This window comes from Alligator mississippiensis, chromosome 1 (genome assembly GCF_030867095.1).
Source record: "Alligator mississippiensis isolate rAllMis1 chromosome 1, rAllMis1, whole genome shotgun sequence".
NCBI classification, from domain to species: Eukaryota; Metazoa; Chordata; order Crocodylia; family Alligatoridae; genus Alligator; species Alligator mississippiensis.
The window spans coordinates 197,999,785-198,021,268 of NC_081824.1; the positions used below are offsets into that span (position 1 = coordinate 197,999,785).

A 21,484-nucleotide genomic window follows, 5' to 3' on the forward strand; every position below is an offset into this window, starting at 1 on the left:
ACACATGGGCTCCTAATTACTTTCTTGTGACCTACATGAAAAAAATATTTTCCTCTCAGCCAAAGGTCACATACTAAAACTGCTACAGTATTCATATACTTGGGAACTTATAGACATCTTAATTATCACCTGGCAAAAATCAGAACGTAATATTAAATGCTTAAGTATAAAGACACGTACATTTATATATACATGCAACAACATACTTTGTTGCACTATTTTTAATCAACAAAAAAAAGTTTTATTTAGAAAAGAAATCACTAATGGTTAGGCTTGGTGAAACTAGCTGACAAAATAACATAACTAAGTTAATTTGCTAACAGCAACATTTAGTACCAAGCATATGTTTAAACTCTACTGCTTTTAAGAATAAAAGCAAGCCACATTTCCATGACCTCTTTATTCAAAAACCAAATGGAAGTAATAACAATCAGCAATATTATCTAGATACTTACCTGGTTTGTCTGCTTTGCCCAATAGGTTACAACTACCTGGAACTAGGTATTACAGCATTTTAAAAACGTTTTGAACAGCTTCTCTGAGAAAGAACTCCTTACTAACAAACCACAGGTGCACAAAAACCATTCACTGCTGCCCCTTCTATGTGTTTGCAGAACTAAGGTGCTATGAATTCGGCCGAAAATAACTGAATGCCAGGCAAAGCTGGGCAGAGTTGGAAACATACAAGGGCATTTGCCAGGCGCCTGTACTAAATCCAGCTGTAGAAACAAGCAGTTTAACTTATGTATATTTGCAGAAAAAGAATTCTCTACTTACTCCTAACAATAAATAGTGACATGGCAGGGGAAATTTACATGTAATGGGGAAAAGAAATAAAACAGAAGGAGAGGAAACAGAAGAAAGGGGCTCAGAGTTATAGCAAGGTGTTGAAAGGGAGTCACTGTAGGAGGAATAAGTGAGAGGAATGATGAGAAGAAACATACTGGGATTTTAATACACAAAATACTAAAGCTACAGTATTAGGGCACATGATCCTTTAGGCCCCTGACTGGCATTCCTTTGAAGGTGCAATGGGATCTGATCTGTGTTCCTAACAATTACTCTCTTGCCATGCTACACACGCAAGACAGAAGGAGCAATTTTAGAATCTCAGATCAGAGTCCAATCATGCCATATTTGTCAGTGCAGGGGGACCGTGATCTCAAGGTGGCCCCAATCCTGGAGACTGTGATCCCGGGGTGGCCCCAATCCTGCTGATGATCAGTTCATCAGCTAATCAGGACCACCCCAGGGCTTGAGCCCTGACTAGTTGATTGTCACCAGGATCGAAACAGGACAGGGTTGGCCAGTGCAGGCCTGACGAGCTGCTGATAGTTGGCTGGTAGGGACCACATCAGGGCCTGTTGGAAAACCCAGTATAGTCTACCCTGCCACAAGGTAAGATGGAAATCAGCCACAAAGTTATTACACATGGTTTGTGGCAAATTAGATATTTTGCATAACTTTGTGGCTGGTTTTCTGTTTTATTTCATCATTAATCCCCTGAACATGTGGCTAGTTTACACTTTAGGACATGACTAACTAATTAATTGCATCTTAAGTGTAACATCTGCCTGGGGCCTTAAATTTGGAAGTATAGAGTATGGTCCATGCAAACTTTACAATACTTATCTTCCTCATTGAAATAAAACTATAAAAGTAAAATATTTAAACTTTCTGAAAATATAACAGAAAACCCTAAAATAGGGAACCATATATAAGGATAGGCAATGATATATTCCAAAGTCTTTATTTACTTGAGAACTTCTGAAGTGAACCTCTCTTTTACAGAAGTGTGAGAAAGATCATCAGGTTCTCTTTCTCTCTCTCCTTCTCATACACATACATGCATACTTCCAGCCTCTAGAAGTTGTAGAAGTAGTTTTAAACCCCACCCCCACAAAAAACCCAACAACAACCCAAAACAAAAACAAATCACTACTTACATTTTCAAGACTAACTTTGTGAAGCATTCAGAAACTCTCTCAGTTCCTTACCTCATTGCAATGTTGTATGATTCTGGATGGATACAAGTTTGGTCCAAAGGATTTGGCTGTAGCATCACATTTGTTGTTGGTTTGCTTCTCTTCTTGCCTTGTTTCGCATTTGTGATTTGAACACCTGCATGGCCTTTTGCTATAAGCTCTTTTTGCTGACTGCTGTAAAAAAAAGTCAAAGAGAAACATATAGTTCATAGTAGAACAACACCCATTACCATAAGATTATGCATTCCCTGATTACCCACTATTACTACACATGACTAGAGTACCTAACATCCAGTATATTAAAATAATTCACAAACAATGAACTATGCATTAAACACATGCCTTTAGGGCATTAATATCTTTACAGATGGAGAAGCTGAGGAACTGAGAGGTTAAAGAAATTTACCTATTATCAGAACCATGGGACAATGGAACAATCTGCCCAAACCATTAGTGGCATCTCCTTCATTGGAGGCTTTCAAGAAGTCAGATAACTAATTGCCTAGGCTGATTTAAGAATATGCATCCTGTATATATGGAGGGGGTAGACTCAGGAACCCTCAAGGTCCCTTCCAACGTGAATCTTCTATGATGGTATACCCAAAGTCACTCAGTGAGTCACGGACAAAACAAGGGGGTCCTGACTCTAGGCCCTAATTAGGGGTGTGCAAAGATTCAGTCGCTGATTTGGTTCAGTGGAGATTTGGCCCAATTCAGTGGTCAAATCTCCAAATCTGAATCAAATCAGGAGACCCCTTAATTTCTCTGAATTGAATTGAAACCCTCCGAATCAACGGCATGTAGAAAAAATGTTTAAAGCTGTGTCTATGGCCGAATCACTGATTCTCCAAATCTTCAGACTTGGATTCGGCTGAATTGAATCAGGGACAGTGATCCGAATCAACAAATTGAAGTACGGTCCCTGATTCGGGCCGAATCCAAATCAAATAGGGCCCGTTTCACATGCCCCTAGCCCTAATCAACAAATCATACTAATTCGATATGACAGCTCACCTCACTTGCTGGCTTGAGAAGGAATGGGCTTAGAATAATAGAAAATTAGGGCTGAAAAGGTCCTGCAGAGGTCATCTAGTCCCATCCCCTGCTTTAGGTAAGATTATCCCATGTCTTTTTACATAGGTCACAAGAGCTAAAGGATTCCCCTCATCTCAACACAGGCACCAAACACAGTGGGAAAGGAATAACCGTACCCCATTGCTATATTATTTTTCCAAAATATTTCACACTTTAATAATTACCTGCAGAAGGCTTTTATGTACTCTTGGTTAAACCTGATGAAGCCAGCACACTGTTGAAAGGTTTTTGGACCCAGTCCTTTAACTTCCTTTAGCTGCTCCCGATTTATAAATGGTCCATTCTTCTCTCGCCATTCAATTATATTCTTAGCCCTATTAGCATTCAGTCCTGCAATATGTCTAAGAAATACAGTTTTCAAAATATATTTGTGACAATTAGATAATGATGAGTAAAACTATGTATTGAAATAATGCAAAGAGTTGCAGAAATGCTGTACAGAAAACTCTAATATAATATGAATAAACATTTTATAAATATGCTGTTATGCCAAAAGCCAAAATTCTGGAAAGAGGACACCTTTTCTTCATTTTGTAAAAGGATCCACAGACATCAACAGGTCCCTGTAGGGTCTCTTTTACAGGATCAGGACCAACTCTAAATCCAGGTTCTAAGCACAGGATATGAGAACAATGTTCATGAAGTGACACTGACCATAGTTCTAAAAAATTGTCAAAAACTGGCAAAATAGTTTGATCTGAAACTAGGTAGAATACCCAGAGAAACTGAAGCAGTACAATTCAAAACTAAAGGGAGAACCTAAAATATAACAATGCACAAATAAAGATATTAGCTTCTAAGGATGGAAATTTCTCTAAATATTGAAAAGTAGATGACTGAACTACACAGCTTACAAAATTTCAATTGTTTTTTGCAGGTCAGAAAAGATATCTAATCTCTAATGCTTGCAAAGAGGTAATGAGTGTATTTAGCATATCAGACAACATAAAGGATGAGCAATGCTGACAGTCATCTGGACTGGATACACTGGGGGTCAGCAACATTTTTGGGTGCAGTGGCAAAAACATGTGCAACCTTGACTTGTAAGAAGTTGCTATGCCAGGGGCGGATGGTGGGAGAGCTGTGAGGGGCCTGATCCTTGTTGTGGCACAAAGCCCCTGCCTCTTTCCTGCTGTCTGCCCAGAGGCGCACATGCCAAGTAAAATGCCTTTGTATGTCACGCACTGGCACATGTGCCAGAGGTTGCCTACTCCTGGGACACACTGTTACTTAAAATTTAGGTCTGAGAAAAACACATTATCATCTTCATCAGCAACAGCAGCAGCAGCAAGCAGCACCCCTTAACTCACCACCTGCCCAGATAAATTTTATACACAGCAACTGCAACTGAGTGAAATTGTTTGGAACTGTGAAAATCCTAGTCAATTCAATTTAGCAGCAGGAATTGCAGAATATAACTCAATCAATCAAACAATACAGAACTACTATTTCTCTAGCAAATGAGCTGAACAGGAAAGAGGGCAAGACAGACAGCAAAGGCGGCAAGCATCAAAACATTTAGAAAAGGAACATAGGAAAAGAAAAGCAGATGCAAAAAAGAGCCAAGTGTAGGTAAAGAAATGTACTAAAAAAAAGCCCTTCATTCAAAAAAACCAAACAATCAAGGTGAAGAAAAGAAGTGGTTATATGGACTGCTTTCATATCTACAATAATTTGCACTGCAAAAATTATAGGCATGGGCCATGAACAGATGTTCATTCTCAAAAATTTCCATGGGTAGAAATTATTTTGGGAGAAGGAGCAGTTTAGATGTCCAGTCTGCAGCCACCCCTGCCCCCTGCCATCCTGAGACCAGGGGAACCTAGTTTGGGGAAGGTAGGGGAAGTAGTGTGCTCCTCTCCTCATGGTCCCCAGGGCAGCAGGGAAGACTCACCACACCTGTCCCAGACTAGGGTCTGGGAAATGGAAAAGCAGCCTCCTGTACTCCACTCTCTGTCTCTGGGAGCAGAGCAGTGGGAACACTAGGGTAAAGCCGCCATCCCTTGCACCCAAACACCAGTGCTCTCTGCCTCTCCCCCAAGCCAAGCACTGCCTGGTTTGGAGAAAGGGCTGGAGGTTTTGCTTTGTTGATCATTTCTCTCCTGGACATGTAAGGGAGGAGAGAGGAACAGTGGACTAAAGATGCCCACCCAAAGCAGCTTCTCTTCTTCTCTGCTCCTGATCTCAGGGAATGGAGGGAAGGGAGCAGTTGTGACACAATCCAAGGGGACAGAGCAGTGGGGCAAATCCCCAGCCCACTCCACAAACCTGGTCTCCAGTGCATGGGGCAGGGAAGGGGGAGTGAAGTGAGGCAGGGTGGCCTTAGCCCCACTACCCCTGGGACAGTCTCACTGAACCTGGTTCCCTGGCTACCCCTTGCCCTCCGAGTCCTGGCATTCAGAAGAATGGCAGGGAAGGGTAGGGAGGCAAGGGGAATCTGGCTGGGTACTGGAATAGAGAAAGCCTTTGAGCCTGGCTCCCAGGCTGCTCTGGCTTTTAAAATTGCCCTCTCCCATCCTACTCCTCCCCCGCAATGGCAGGGGACAAAGGGAAGCTGGCAGAGGACAGCACTGCTCCCTGCCTTCAGCACTGGGTGCCCCACAGCTGCTTGGCAGGGAGCAGTACCCCAAAACCCCTGCTCACTTTTTACACTGGGAACTCTGGTGTGAGAAGCAACTGAAGAGCAGATGCAGCTACTCCTCCCCTCCCCTCCCATTTATGAGGAAGACACCACACTTTCTCCAGACCAGAGTAACCCCAGTCTCAGGAAGACATGGGAGCCTTTTGCCTGGTTCCATTTCTCCTAGTCTCCAGGAGGAGATAAACTGGGGGAAAATGTTCAAACATTCAGTCTCCTGGGAGAAACTCTCCCATAACTGATTTAAATCATGGTGGTTCCCAAATTATTTTTCTTGTGGAGTGGCCATTTTTGGTCTGGGAGAAAAAGCTCGACTGTCTGCCCAACTGTGCTTTCTACCAGGAGAAACTGAATGGTAAAAATGGAATGTCTGTACATAGCCATGACTTCCTCCTATTAAAGTAAACGGGAACTTAACCATTGATTCCAATAGGCGCAAGATTTGATCCTATTCCAACTTTTAACATTTGCTTTTCCAGTCATCCATTGGACCAAATGGTTGAATTTTTTTCTTCAATAAATTAGATGAATTTTTCAAATGCATTTTCACAAAAACCAACTAGGGAGCTAGTAAAACCATTCATAAATTCAACGTGTAAAAGGGACCTGTTTCACAAAGTATTGCCCCAAAATGTTTTTCTACTTGCTAGCATCCATAAAAATACTGTCTGACATACAGAACAAACATGTGGAAATCCCTTCTCTTGTAACATAAATGTACAAATTAATTGCACCATATTATATTTTTTATTGTGGTATTTGTTTTATGTGATGGATTATTACTTTAAAAATATTTGTTTTTCTTTGAAGAATGATTTTACCTTGCAAACCACATCCCTTTTGAAAACCTGGCTCTCAATATCCCAGTGAAACACTGTCTTAATATGTCATTTTCATGTAATTGGAAGTTTAATACAAGACCTGTTTGCTCCAGCTGAGTTTGAGTCAGATGGCAGACTAAACAGAGACTCTGTGATCCAGAGCCATGTAATTACTGGAATAGGAAAGTATTTGACTCACCTTAATAGTATTTCTGAGCAGATGTTAATATCAACTCCTACAAAGCTGACACACTCTTCAACCACACTGTCCAGGGTTGCTTTAAGCAAAGTCTGCGATACATCGTGCTGAGACACAAAAATAGAGATATCGGGTTACTTAAGTGTTGGAACATACATAAATGAGAACTGCAGACAATTGCAATTTTAATAAAACATATGCTAGTATTTATCAATATATGAACAGAGGGATATCTGATTTAATGCTACTGTTTCTATTAAAAAGATTAAAAAGAAAAACCTTCCAAAATAACTTTGCAACTCTGTCACATTTCAAATTCCTGGAATAAATGACATGTTACATTTCCTGTTAAATTACACCATTTTGTACTCTTGGCTTTATGCTTCCCTACATTACATAAAAACAACATTTTATTAAAGGATCTATTAAAAGACAGGAGTTTTGCCAGTGTATTTATTTTTTAAAACTGATGTAGTTTCTCTCTTTTCTATAATCCAATTTAAAAAATAAATAGGAAAAAAATAAAATTAAGAAAGCGACATAAAAATTTGCAGTATGCTACATGCACAAAAGCCACATCTGGACATATGCAACAGAGTAAGTGCACATACACATTAAATGCTTGTGAAATTTTCTTCTCTTGACAAGCTTCATATTATTATAGAGCAGCTTATCTATTACACTTTAAAAATAAATGAGATATTACTTGAGAGCTAAGTACATGTAGGTTAAATTTAAACTATAGCAATAAAACACATCATACTATAAATGGCTATTTATATTAAGAAGATTGGCAGTTCCTCAATGAAGGCAGTACTACTGAAAATTCTTCTACGTTTATTGCTTGCATCGCTTTCCCTTCTGTTTTTTTTAAATGAAAATTAGTCATGCTTGTCAAAGGTAAAGAGTTATGAAACTCTAGAAGCCAAAGTCTTCCCTTGCTGCATAGCGTAGGTATACTTCAATTCACAACAACATGAACTTCTCCATACAAGCACAACAATGTTTAGAAGTCTGACCTGGAGGGAGAATCCTTTCGAAATGTAGCAGCTAATTCAATCACCATGTTCGCTTGGCTCTAGGGCTCAAGTCACTCATGTAAATTCTGCATTGATCTACAGTGATTTTATGATGCATTCACTTAGGACACCGTGCTGGATCCAAGCCAAGATCCCAAATATTTTGTCCAGTATTTTGTTTTATCTTTTAAGCCGCTCAGCTCTTGTAAAGTTGTTGCAATTAAATATGACACGCCACCAGCATCAACCTCCATCTAGTCATCTCCATCTAGTCCATCAGAACTGAGCCTAAACCCTATGCCACTGTCTCTCCCATATAATTGTAATGTAGTGTATGTCAATCATTACAAATGTAATAAACTGACAAGATATTAGTCCATCAAAGGGACACAAATGACATAAAATACAACTTTTCTTTCCTTAAATAAAACCAATGTATAAAAAGTAGCACATATCCAAGGGTGGGCAAAATGCGGCCCAGGGGCCAGATGTGGCCTGCCAGGCCATTCTATCCGGCCTGCAGGGCCCCTAAAAATTTAGAAAATTAATATTATCTGCCCTGGGCTGCCTGTCATGCGGCCCTCGATGGCTTGCCCAAACTCAGTAAATGGCCCTCTGGTCAAAATAGTTGCCTGCCCCTGGCATAGACAGAGATATCGATACATATACACAATGCACAAAGGTTAAGTATAATCTGTCAAACCTCAGCATCTTTGCAGATGAGTATCAATCTTTAATTATTGTGTACCTAATAGAACAACATTATTTATATTCAGAGTCCAAAAAAATGAACTAAAAATCTTTTCTATTTATAATTACTTCACTTATTGAAAATCCAGCATCATTTGGTTCCCTTTATCAAAGCTTACAAGAAAACACTTGCTCCTTGTGCCACTAATTAAGTATGTCCTAATGCTTGAGTCTTACCCCAGGGATTCAAACATATACAAGGATTTATTTAATGAAAAAAGTAGAGAACCAAACCAAAATACCAATTATGTTGCTTGGAAATGATTCTAAACTTTTTCCTTCTTTTTTTAGAAAGGAGCTGCCATCTATTACAGCTAGGTTCTTCAGAACCAACAGTGGAACTGAAAAATTAAAAAATATATATTAAGCTGACAGATACCCAAATCCCCTCTTTACTTTGGAAAGATCCCTCTACACATGTGTAAAAGAACCATCACTTTAATCCCATTTGTCTCAAGAATACCCGAAGACCATACTAATTAATGGTTGATTCTGACAACTTTGGCTTAAATAACTTCCCCAGGATGTAAAGCAGGAAATTTGTAGCTAAGCCAAGGATAGAACCCTCTGAGTTTCCCTGTTTATCAGCTCAGTGGCTTACCCACAGGACAGTCATGCACAACAAGTAGTAGGTATATCCCATAATTCAAGACTGCATTGCTCGCCTCTCTCTGGGTATATCCGCCTCGCATCTCCAGAGCTCTTGGGAAGCATAGCATTTGAGCATACCCTGACCTTCTCCTCATATGCACTGAATCCAGAAATTAGCTAGCATAGCTGCTCCAGAGGCACTCAGGGCACTGCTCTTTAGATCTGTCTCTAACACCCTTAGGTGTAGCAGCCTGGATATGTAGCTGGAGTGGTTTCATCATCTTACGTCCATGTTTGGTGAGTGCAAGTGGCAGTGGGACCATACTTGGGAGCAAGCCTTTCCAGAAGCAATGGGAACAAAATGAAGACATAGCATCATAGGGTCAGGTCGAGTTGGGCATAAAGCAATGGCCCCAGTTTACAGAGACTATAACCACATATTTATACTAATCTTTCTGAGAGACACTATAGCTCTTTAGATATGACTTGATTCAGTCCTGAGAGAGTTCTGTGCTCTTTTCTCTCTTTTAAGAGATCTTATATTTGAATATTTAAGATGATATATATCAGCAGTAAAATTGAGGAAGGATACCAGAAGCCTTGGCCAGTAGTAAAGGTTGATAGAATTACCTCCACCAATGATTTGGGGAGACATGCACTCATGCTCTTCTGGTTTCAAAGAGGAATGTTGGCGCCTGTGTGAAATTTGAAGTTAGTGGATTTTGTAGTTGATGTGAAAAATGGAGTACAAATTTGGTGAGACAGAACATGAAATAATCCCATAAAGTAAAATATTTGACAGTTTTCTTTTTCCATGGACAATTGCCAGGGACTATAAATTCACAGGCATCTCAAAGAGTGCTTTGCATTTGTTATTTTATTTTTAAATTAAATCAGTGTTTTAGCTTCATAGTAAGAAATACGAGACTGTCATAACCAAAATCCTATTGCAGCCTTAACCATGAAACTACAATCAGTTTATCCATAATGCTCACCATTACATAAAACACACTACATTTATACCAAGTGTTGTACATTTGTCTTGTGACGGAAGTCTGTCTTTGCCTATATTTTAAAGTAAGGTAGTGGGCAAAATGAGGGCAGAGCAGCAAGACACCATTTAACTGAGTTATGATAAAATTTATTTTGTAGGAACCTCAATATTTTTACTTTTAAGAATTCCTCAGCTTTGTCTACCAAGTGTTTAAATAGCACCACAACCACTTAAATAGCACAACAGCTACCATTAAAAAACTCATTTGCCATCTACTTTTTTATAACACAGTACAATGTACCACTCATAGCACGTACACAAATGGAGGGATAAGTGGAGAGCATGTATGTGACAGATAAGAAATCATAAAGATCCTCTTCCCTTCATAGTAAATGTGGCTGAAAGCTTACAAGGGCATCCCTTCACTTTTAACAGGAATCAAGTTTGAAGTCAGTGATTACAGCAAACTCTTCTAGAGGTAGAAAATTGTTCCAGAAGTCAAGCTTCTCACTGGCACTGCTTCTTCCCACTGAATTTTCTCCCTCCCAAATCCATGTCAAGGGACTTATTCTCAATTTTAATTAAAGGGATGTTGTCAAAATGTGGTTAATTTAAAAAAATGAATTACATTTCTCAAGGCATTCTAGAAGCTTCAAAAACTAAGTCACATACCATTAAGTGTTTAAGTGAAATGTGCTTTTGCATCTTGCTATAGTTTTCCTCCATTTCATAGGCCGGTTCTTAAGCAACAGTTTGATGACATATTTCGGTACTTACTGTTGTGGGGCATAAAAAGAGTGTCTTAGCATTGCTTATGACCTTCTCTTGGAGGTGCACCAACTCTGCTCCAGGACTGTCAAATCCATTTGCAACCCCTCTCCCCTCGCAGCCAGATCTAGACACTGGGGCTCCTCACTGGCCAGACCCCAACCCAACTCTGACAGTGGCAGTATTAATCCCCTATGGGCACTTAAGCTACTTTGCCAGCTCATGAAACCATGGGGCTTAATGTGATCTTTACTTGCTCCTCTGCTGCCAAAATGAGTCCCATAATTTGCTGGCAGCACCTCCCACCCCGCAAGGAAATCTGTGGTCCTCCCCAGGATGCCCACAACCTAAATGACACAGCTCTGTGGGTTGTAGTTTGACTTCCATGCTCTACTCCATTCACTTTCTAGAACAGTAGGTGTTCAAGGAGAGTAACCCTGTGTGCTCAGTGAGTGTTTGTGTTGAACTAATTTAACGGATAATGGTAAAACTATTTTCAAGGCATACTTCAATTCTTTATTACTAGAATTGCATATTTGCACCATGCTATGTTTGACAGCAAGCCAGAATCTGACCCCCAGTAATGTTTCTTGAATGTGCACTGTTAACTATGTCCCCATCCCCAACACACAGACCAGATAGACCTGGCACCCTTGAAGCAACTTATTGTGAAAATAAGTTCCACAGGAAGCAAAGACACCACCAGTGTGTGCATGTAATATATAAGCAGCACTAGGCTTTCCATCTTTAGGGGTAAACATGCTGTAAACTGGATACACATTTTCCAGGGAATCATGTGGGAAAGGAGACAGATATCTATGCTAGGTACTGAATGCTAGAAATGCATGCTGTGGGGTTTGGGGCTTCCAAGCACCTGCCACTCTTTCACACTTCTAACCTCACTCTCCCTCATCCCCATCATCAGGAAATTCTAAAAGAACTGCCTTCGTGTTTTCCCTCTTACATGAGGAACCAACTGCAGCTAGTTTAGCAAATACACTATACCAGCAGCAGTGCCAGACAAACATAATACAAAAGGAGTGCTCTCAACAATCAGGTTTAAGGGATTGAGCATGCTCTTTGCTGCTGGTCTCAAGCATCATCTTAGGAATATTTACCATGCAACAAACCACTTAGGGTTCAAATATAAAGAACTTTAGACCCTATTATGAAAATGCTGATTTTTAATTTGACATTATCCCTTTAAATGCCAAACAATATCTGATCTGGTATTAATAAGGGCTGGCATTGATCAGAAAGGAATATGTAATGTCTTATTTCATAATCTTTCAGAATTTTAAGACCAGAATGTACCGCTAGGATCTATAACAAAAACCTCATTTGAGTGAAAAAGAACCCCATTTTACAGATGGGAAACTAAGACCAAAAGAGATAAAGGTCACAGTTACAGATATGGGACTTGAACCCAGCTCTCCTGAGCCCAACCTGCTTAAATACAAAGTCAACTTGGATCACACAGTGATGTTAAAAAGTACTGCCTACTGATTTTCTTGCAAGACAGCTTTTTTTGGAAAAGAAACATACAAAAATATATTAATTTTTGCATCACAAACAACATAGGCAAGTCTTTTAGCATTCATCTTCTTGCAACTAGTCAGTGACCCAGGAAGTACTGATGTATAAAGTTAAAATTACTTCATGACTAGTTGGAAATTGCAACAGTAAAAATCAAAATCATGCGAACTGTCATTAACCGAAGAAAGCTCTAATATTAAAATTGTGCTTTCAACCCAGAGTTTTATAACAAGCAACCCATAAACTTAGTTCAGATTTATGTTGCACTTTGACATGCAGTTGTGCTCTGGAGTAGGATTAAGGATGATGATGCATTTTGCACAGTTACCATCTCTCAAGTAATTCCATGACAAATTTTCAAACTTTATAAGTAAACATGGAAAGTCTTTTTTTAGATATGCTGTCCATACACAGTAGGGGACGCACGTTTTATGTGCTTGAGCTCAGACGTTTTTAAGAGGGCAAGGACTGTCCATTTCCCTGTGTTTGGGTATGCACTCAGGGTACTGGGCCAGCCTACATAATAAACAATGTTTCCAAAAATTCTGCAGGCCAAATAGTGGTGGCAGCACTGAAATCAGGGTAGCCAGGCATAACTGAAGGCAGAATATGACACTGCAAATTAAATTTAGTAAATATCTTCATCAAACTGGAAAAGAAGAAAATCTAGCTCAGACTTTATCAATTGAAATGTCTCTTTACTTGTGGGGCTGTGGTGACAGCTGTCATTCCCTCCCTGCAATAAAAATGTCAGCACCTGGTGCTGCTGCCCTGGTCATTTGCCCTGATTAAGATTTTAAAAATGAACACATGCAAGAAGAAATCAAATGACCTGCCCATTCATTTTTCTTATTTTATACTGCCTAGGAGTAAAGCCAGATACCTCACGATATAGTTAAAAAGAACTTGTACCCACACTGAGGAGCTTACAGACTAAATACAGGCCTTACAAGCTAATGAAGTAATAAGTGAGGGGATGGAGCAGGGCTCTGCATTCTGTAAAGTAAGGTTTTGGGCCCTGGCCTAGACCTGGAATAGCAGTGGTACAAGATCAACATGAGCCCCAAATAACATCAAGCAAGGTATAGAGAGGAAATCTTGTTTAGTTATTTATTTGACTAAGTTATATATAACATTTTCCCTTGGATTCCAAATGATAACTTCAGCAAGATAAAGAGTGAACATAAGCTCTGAGTTTTTCTATTCAGGTTAGTACAGAAACATTTCAAACACCTTCTAAAACATTGTTTCGTTTCTATGGGTTATTAAACGTGTTAATTAAATTTAGTACTGCTATAAGACTGGACAATTTGCCTTGTTAAAAGCAGTTCCTTTTTCCATGGAGGGGAGAGGGGGAGCAGGTACATGAGAGCACAAGCATGCAGAAATATGTACACGTTCACATGCCTTACAACCTGAATAACTCTTAGTAACATTTATTTCATAAGTGAGATATTCTTTCTTCTAGTACAGAGGTTGCCAAACTTTCTTATTGCACACCCCCTTCCAGATTTACCAACTGCCCACTTACCCCACTGGCATATGTTTTATATTTTAACCCGTTAAATGCCAATTATTATAATGAAAATTAAATCTGCCATTACACAATTTCTCCAGATTACCCCCCAGAGATGTCTTGCATATCGCTCAGGGGTATGTGTACCACAGTCTTGGAACCCCTGTTCTAGTACATCCTAAATTAAATTCAAATGATGTTTCAGTACATCTATAAATACCACCTTTGGCATTAAAGAAAAAAGGAAAAAAAAATCTCAAGTAGTCTGGAGATCTGTAATACAGTTGGGTACATTTTCAAACACATCAGCTATGAAACCACAAAAAGCAAAGCTTATAATCAAAACAACAAATCCTAAGTATGACAGGACTAATGTAATACAAAATAGTCTAATGATTAACATCCTTTCACATGCGGAATTAGAAAAAAAAAAGCCACCTTACATCTCAGGTAGATATGTTTGAAAGTTCAGGCTGAAGGTTTTAATCTCTAGTGCCCCTTTGGAAAATCCCTTTCAATTAGATTCTAAGAACACAAGCTTGTCCTTCTGATGTTTGATAAAAGAGCCTAACTTCAAGTCTTTCTTTTGAAGATTTTTTTGTGGTTTTTCCAAATGGAGATAGTTTGTTATGCTATGTATTTAACTCTGACTCATTTCTTGTCTTTTAAATTCTAGATTCTTATTTTTTTATAGCAACATATTATTAAAATACCCCCAGAGGGGAAAATGGATTTCCATTTTCATCAATCAAAATAAGTTTGACAAAACAGAACTAAAATGTGTCAATCTGCTTAAAAACAATCATATAGACGTTTACAGTTAGCTGTGTGTTGGTAGAATTCATCCTGTGCTCATAAATAGATACCAACAAAAGCAATAACATTGCCAGTTTGTTACATGAAATAAATCTTATTATTCATAGGTGCTTTCCAAAATGAACTTTTCCTCTGCCCTGAACAGCTAAACTATCAGTAAAAAAAGATATTTCAAACCAAATCAGAATAACTACATATGTCCACCAACACACGCTGTTAGACCACAAAAGGGGAATGCAGTGCAATCCCCACTGAAAATCCATAGCAAAACTCACATTGACTCCACTGGGACAAGGACAGAGATGGTCACTGGCCAAGTGTCTTCCATGATGATGATCCTGACTGCTAAGTGGAAAACTCATGTTTCATCTCCAATCATAATTCCTCCCTGTATTTTACTACTTCAGAGCAACTTTAACCCCCAGAGGGACAAAGCATGCTTACCCATGGAAAATTAAGCTAGGAACTTTGGGAACAGGGCCTGATGAATGACCCCAAACATCAAGCATGCATAGGGAATTTCCAGAAGTGCACCGAGAGAGGGAGCCAGCCAGCAACAAGACTGTGCTCTAGAAGGGAAGAAGATGAGTCCAGAGATCAAAAGGGAAAAATTCCATTCATCCTGTCAACAGCACAGTGAGCTCCATGACAGGAATGAGGAGCCCAGCCTCAGCTTGTACAAGCGAAATAAAATTAAAGATCTGCGTGGCTCCACAGATGTGATGGGATTCCACTTACGTGACCCTAATGAACAGAACAACAAAATACTACAACCAAATAAATCTTTCCTAATTAAAAATATATGGCAACTTAAAGTCTCCTGAATAATTCTATTTTTTTATGGTTGATTATCATTTTACTCCACAAAAATGAGATTTCTAAATGCAAGCAACTATTCGAGATACCTAGCTTTCTCATGGTCAATATGTAAACATAGCCCAAGGTACAAATGCACAAATGATCAAAACACTGATCCAGTCATGCTGGCAATGCACTAAAAATGTTTAATTTAATCACACACATCAATCCTCTTGTTACAAAAACAAACAAGAAACCCCCAAACATTTCAAACTACTACATCAACATCTTTCTGTGTACCAAAGAGTTAGGCAAGATAGTGGCTATTAAGCCAGGAGGAAAATTAATTATATTTAGTGTGATTAAAGCTTCAGAAACCACTGAAGAAGGCAGCTACTCAGTACACTGCATTCTGCTTCGTCAGTATTTAAATGTTCATATTGATTGCGCTTAAATCATGCCAACTTCTGGTGCCTAACTTGTCTATTTTTCATGAGCTCTCCTTTTATTTTATTAGTCGCTTGTTCTTCATTGTACCTCCTTCACCTCTAGGAAAGGCCAAAATGGGGTTAGGAATGAAAGGAAATGCAAGAACGTTTTCTAAGGGAAACACAGCCAATTTCAAATAAAGCAAGCTTATTTTCTCTGCTTACTAGAAAGCATCTACTTCATTTTGATTGGCATATGGCAGCCCAAAAAAGTCATCCAGGGTAGTGTATGTTGAATGACCCATGAAAGACTGAAAGCTGACAGAAAACCAGGAAACATTTGGAAAAACAGAAGAGTGTACTCAGTACCAGTGTTTCTCAGATTCTCTAAACACAGCACATAGGCACCCATTGTGTCATTCACATCTTTGATAACTGGAACTAATTTCAGCACCACTCATTATATACACCAGTATGTTATATTTAAGCAAAAGCATAAATAATTCATTTGAAAAAGAAAAAAGCATACATTTAAGATCTGCTGTGCACCAAAATAAATAAATATGTGGGATTAGATGTATATTTAGTACTTCTCCAAATAAATACAGCATTGATAAAAATGTTTGCATTTGAACACTTGATTAAAATGGTGAAACTAAAAAAGTGAGTGCACTTACCTGTTCAGCTCTGAAGATTTTAATCACAATGTTAACTTAGATTATCAGTTAAATGAATCTGATGTTTTAACTGATGTCCTGCTATTTCTTAAATACACAAGACAGGGACTAATTGATCACTACTGGTAGCCAGTGATTTGGACAGGTCCAGGATCAAAATAAATGTGCATGGATGGAACAACATGGAGAAGAACTTAGTTTTGGTCTGCACTATGTCGGCTTATTACATGATAGTTCAGTATTCTTACAGCTGTAAGATGTTCACCATACCAGATCTCAGGAGTTAGAGAAAATTAAGATAAAACTGATGTTACATCCAGTCCAATGAAGGCTGATATATAACTTGTGATCTGTGGCATCTCAGTATATGCCACAGGTTCACTGAAGACATGAGAAATTACCAAATGAAAATTTGCACTCAGCTGCAGGTAACTAAAGAAAAGACATTTCAGTTAAGAGCTATCACAACCTCTTCATATTAATAACAGAGGTTAGGAGTCTTTCGAAAAGGTATGTAAAACTTATACAGTGATTAAACTAAGTGTGAATTCCCAATAATGAAGATAAAGTGTTTTTTCTGGTTGAACAAACCACTCAATCTTACTTTATATGCAAAGTATCATTCATGTCCCATAATGAACAATGAAAGAAAGAGAAATGAAGCAGATATCCAAATTACCATTAAATTCTGCTTTGTGATTTACGATGGCTTAAAAAACATTAAAAATCTGTAATATAAATATAATAAATGTATAGAGACCTCTAAGTAGTAGCTGCAACCATGTTAATTTAATTAAAAATCTGTCTACATTTTAATTGTAAACCCCGTAACACTAGCCTTTGATAAACATAGGTTATGAACAGAATTTTTCTTGCTACATAAAAGTTCTGACAATAATCTATTTGGAGAAACATGTTTTATAAACCACGTAAAAAGAGAAGTCCTAAAAACTAAATTTCTTAAAGTATTTACTTTATACATTTTAATTCCCGAAGCATTTAATCCATAGTGTGGTTATAATACTTTTGACATTTTTGTTTTCTGCTAAGATATATGGGTTTGGAAATTCCATTCCTGAGTCTTCATTGCCTTGAATATCACGTAGTTACTTATGTATGTATGAAGGGAGCATATATGCTATCCCAGTTGTAGAAACCACCCCTCTGCGTGTTATGGGTATTAAGATATTAACTGGTTAATTGTGCAATTACCAGCTACACGTGCAAAATAGCTATAACAAAGTAAAAAGCTCCAACTACTGTAGTTATAAAATTAGACCTTGAAAATGTGCACTACCTTTGTAGCTGGTTGCTCTCAAACTTTAATTTCCACATGTAGCAGTGTCTTTCCTATGGCTGGAAGCTCCCACAACTGAGGGGAACCTCAGCCCCAGCAGCTGCCAACTCTGGGTCCCAGCAGCATGGGGACCCAGAGTCCCACAGCTGTGGACACTGAGTGTCAGGACCCAGGTACATGAAACCCCAAAGGCTGATGAAAAGCAGTAGCCACGATCCTTTAGCTTCAGGAGTATATGAAACCCCCTGGGACTGGGGGAGCATGGCAGCCACAATCCCCAGCCTTGGGGGTGCATGAAACTGCAGCTTGCTACTGAGGGGGCTCCAAGCTATGGGAGCTAGCTGCTTGCCAGTGCAGGAGAAGCCCAGGATCCATGTGTGACATGGTAGGAGGTGCAACTGTGTGGATCTCATATTAGATCCTACTGCACCTTTACCTGCATGGGATCTGAAATAAAATAGAAGTGTAGAAACTAAGTTGAAAATTCTGATTTGATTTCTATTTTCTTTTGCACAGGCAAGCATATAATAATAACTTTATAATAATAACCTTTATTGACAATATATGTAATATTTGACATCTGAAATTGGTTCTCAGTATATTGCAGAAAAAAAATGTGCCCAAAAATGAACTGTAAAAAAAATGGAAGATTTATTTCTGATGGATAAAAAAACTTCACTGATGTTAAAGAAAGGAAACATGAGAGAGTGAGCTATGGCTGAGGAATGCAGGTGATCTAATTTTATGATGGTTTCAAACACTTTTGAACTGATTTATATGAAAAACAATGTACAGAATTTGTTATAACTCCACATCAGAGGTAAAATTCACCACTGTAGAAATCTAGCACATGAAGAATATATCAACTCCACAGACATTCAGCACCCTCTTACAGTCAGTTAATGGTGCAGCCTTGAGTCGGTGCTTTTGTTTCTTTTCAGGTTGGAAGGAAACCTTTCAGGTTGCCAGAGATTAACTGTCTGTGTGTTTTATTAATCTTTTATTTTGTTTTGTTCTGTAAGGGCAGGTAATCTGGGACTGCTAAAAAGGAAGAGCAGCCCTAAATGAAGAAAGTGACATTTCTGACATTTTAATGATTCAGGTCTCTTACCGTCACAAAAACAGAACATGTCTCTGTGTGTGTGTGTGTGTGTGTGTGTGTGTGTGTGTGTGTGTGTGTGTGTGTGTGTATATATATATATATTAATCTTTTTAAAAAGCAAAATCTCATTTCATATTGTAGAAAAATAAGTCAAATCAGTTCAAAGTGCATTTTTGAGGGATTGTTCTTTGGTCAAAAGGGCTTAAGGTACAGAATAAAACTTGGAGCTAGGTATTTTAACATCAATATTCTGGCATATTTGGACTGCTGGCATATCACTAACAAAAACTCTCTCTTTGGACGCAATTGTAGGCTAGGTAAGCAGCTCCTTTTAATGTAGCCTTCTTAATTCAGACTGACAAAAATATAATGCTTTCAGCAGATCAGGGTTAGTTGCACTTCTGAGAAAAAGCACCTGAGCTTTCTTCATTTTCACTACCATAGACAATATGATGTCATATCATAACAGAAAGAGATCAGAGTTCAAAGAAAACTGATGATGCTCATCCATCAAGTCCTAGCTTGCTAGTTTTCTTGCACAGCAAGCTTCTCAGGAAGTGTATACACTACACTTGCAAGTCTTGCAGTTCTGATGAACATAACATTTGAAAAACTTTGTTAAAAATATTTTAGATTTTACATATTTTAAAATAGCTGTATATGTGTTGGGTGGTTTAAATGAATCCATGTATTTAATAGATTTTCATATTTATTCCTAAACACTTAAAATATGAATAACCCAAAAAGGATGTAAGAAATCTATTTTAAATAATCTCCTTAGCAGAGGTCTTGGCCCATTTTTCCCTTTGTTATGATTCATTTAAGAATTATAAGAAAAAAATCATATGAAAATAAAGGCATCTGAAAACTCTAAATTGCAGCAAGTGTTTAATACTAAATTACTCTTAACAATGTCCCAAAATGTGACTTGGCCATAAAAAAAATATATATAATAAGCATTATAACTTCCCATCATTAATAAAGTAAAAGTGCTGCCCTGGCTCTGTCCTTGGTAGATTTTTCTGAGCTCAAAGATCATTGTAATGAAAAAGGCTTCTTAACTGAATTGGAGGTTTGAGGGAAGGAAGTGCGTGGCGAGATATATAGTATGACTTTTTATATTACTGAATGGACACGGCTCTGTCCAGATGAAAGAACTCAAGTTATTTTTCTTCTAGCGGAGCTAAAAAAGTGTACCAAAACTGCCGAGTGGAATCTCCACTCTTTCCTTTGTGTGTGCAGTTTTTGCCAATGGTGCATCATGAAGAATTTTCCTTCAACTATTCATCCAGTGATTTCAGCTTATTGTCTGTTTAATTCTTAGAAATCAATTTCTAACCAGCAGATTTTTGTTTTCTCCATTCCTACCCTGCACAGTCTACAAAGTCTCAGTTTTGATGAATAAAACATAGAAGAAGCATCTCCATGACTCACACCTGCATCATAAAACATTACTGTAACTGAGGGGAGCAACCAGGGTAGCAGCACTGGGGCACCATCTTTGGTTGAAGTGAAGGGTAGAAGGCGTTGCAAAAAAACAGCTGCTGCCACCATCGGCTCACACTGCCCCATATGGAGCAACTCCTCTATTGCACCACGATACAACACTACCATTTCTCCCTGCTCTTCAGTGATGGAAAGTAAATAGGTTGTAAAGCAAATCAGGCTCTCTCTTTCTGTTTAAATGTCTCTGGAATCTCAAAAGGGACTTCACTCAAAAGTTCTATGTAGAAAAGGTGACAAGAAAGATGTTTGTGATAATTACTCTGGTTCTGCTAAACATTTTTTAACTAGTAGCAACAATAATGCTTTCCAGAACACAGCAAGAGCCTTAAACCTTACAGTTATTCTGAAATATAGGTAAGATTACGATCCCCATTTTTCAAGATGGTAAAACAGAAGCATACGCATTAAGTGGTGTCTCTTAATTCATGTACGAGGAAAAATCAAAACTTTATTTCTGAATTCCTCCCCTTTTCACTATTCATGATGCAACATATTTTGCTTTAGGCGGGGGGGGGAGTGGGGTTGTTGCACTAACTTTTGTTCATGTTAAATGGATTAATGGATCCCCATTTGGTCTAGCACAGGGGTGGGCAAAATGTAGATCTAGCCGGCAGCTGGACTCCATTTCCCAGCAGCCCCTGCTCACACTGCTGTAGCCAGTTCCCACAGAGACCTCAGAAGCGGCATGGCTGTGACAATGCAGGGACAGGGTTTCCATGGAGACATGCCTAGGGCATGCAGCACTGCTGGAGCCAGTCTCCATGGAAACCCTGGGCCCTGTGCTGTCATGGCTCCACCACTTTGGGGTCTCCAAAGAAACTGGCCACAGCTACTTGGGCAGGGGCTGCTGGGAAATGGAGTCCACCATGGGCCAGACTTCACCCACTCCTGGTCTAGCACCATCATACAAATTGCTATAATTTTTGAGCTGACCAGTCTTAAAGATCA

The 21,484-nt window shown here is 38.7% G+C and overlaps 1 protein-coding gene across 1 annotated transcript in view; it reads right to left on the reverse strand.

The window, feature by feature from the left end:
- Nucleotides 1-21,484, reverse strand: part of SRBD1 (S1 RNA binding domain 1) — a 214,186-nt gene that overhangs the window by 21,174 nt on the left and 171,528 nt on the right. Inside the window, exons 19-21 of the mRNA XM_006272172.4 lie at nucleotides 6,739-6,845; nucleotides 3,245-3,421; nucleotides 1,998-2,159 (exon numbers count right to left, since the gene is read on the reverse strand). Of these exons, the coding sequence (XP_006272234.1) occupies nucleotides 1,998-2,159; nucleotides 3,245-3,421; nucleotides 6,739-6,845 (446 nt within the window). The remainder of the gene's footprint in view (nucleotides 1-1,997; nucleotides 2,160-3,244; nucleotides 3,422-6,738; nucleotides 6,846-21,484) is intronic.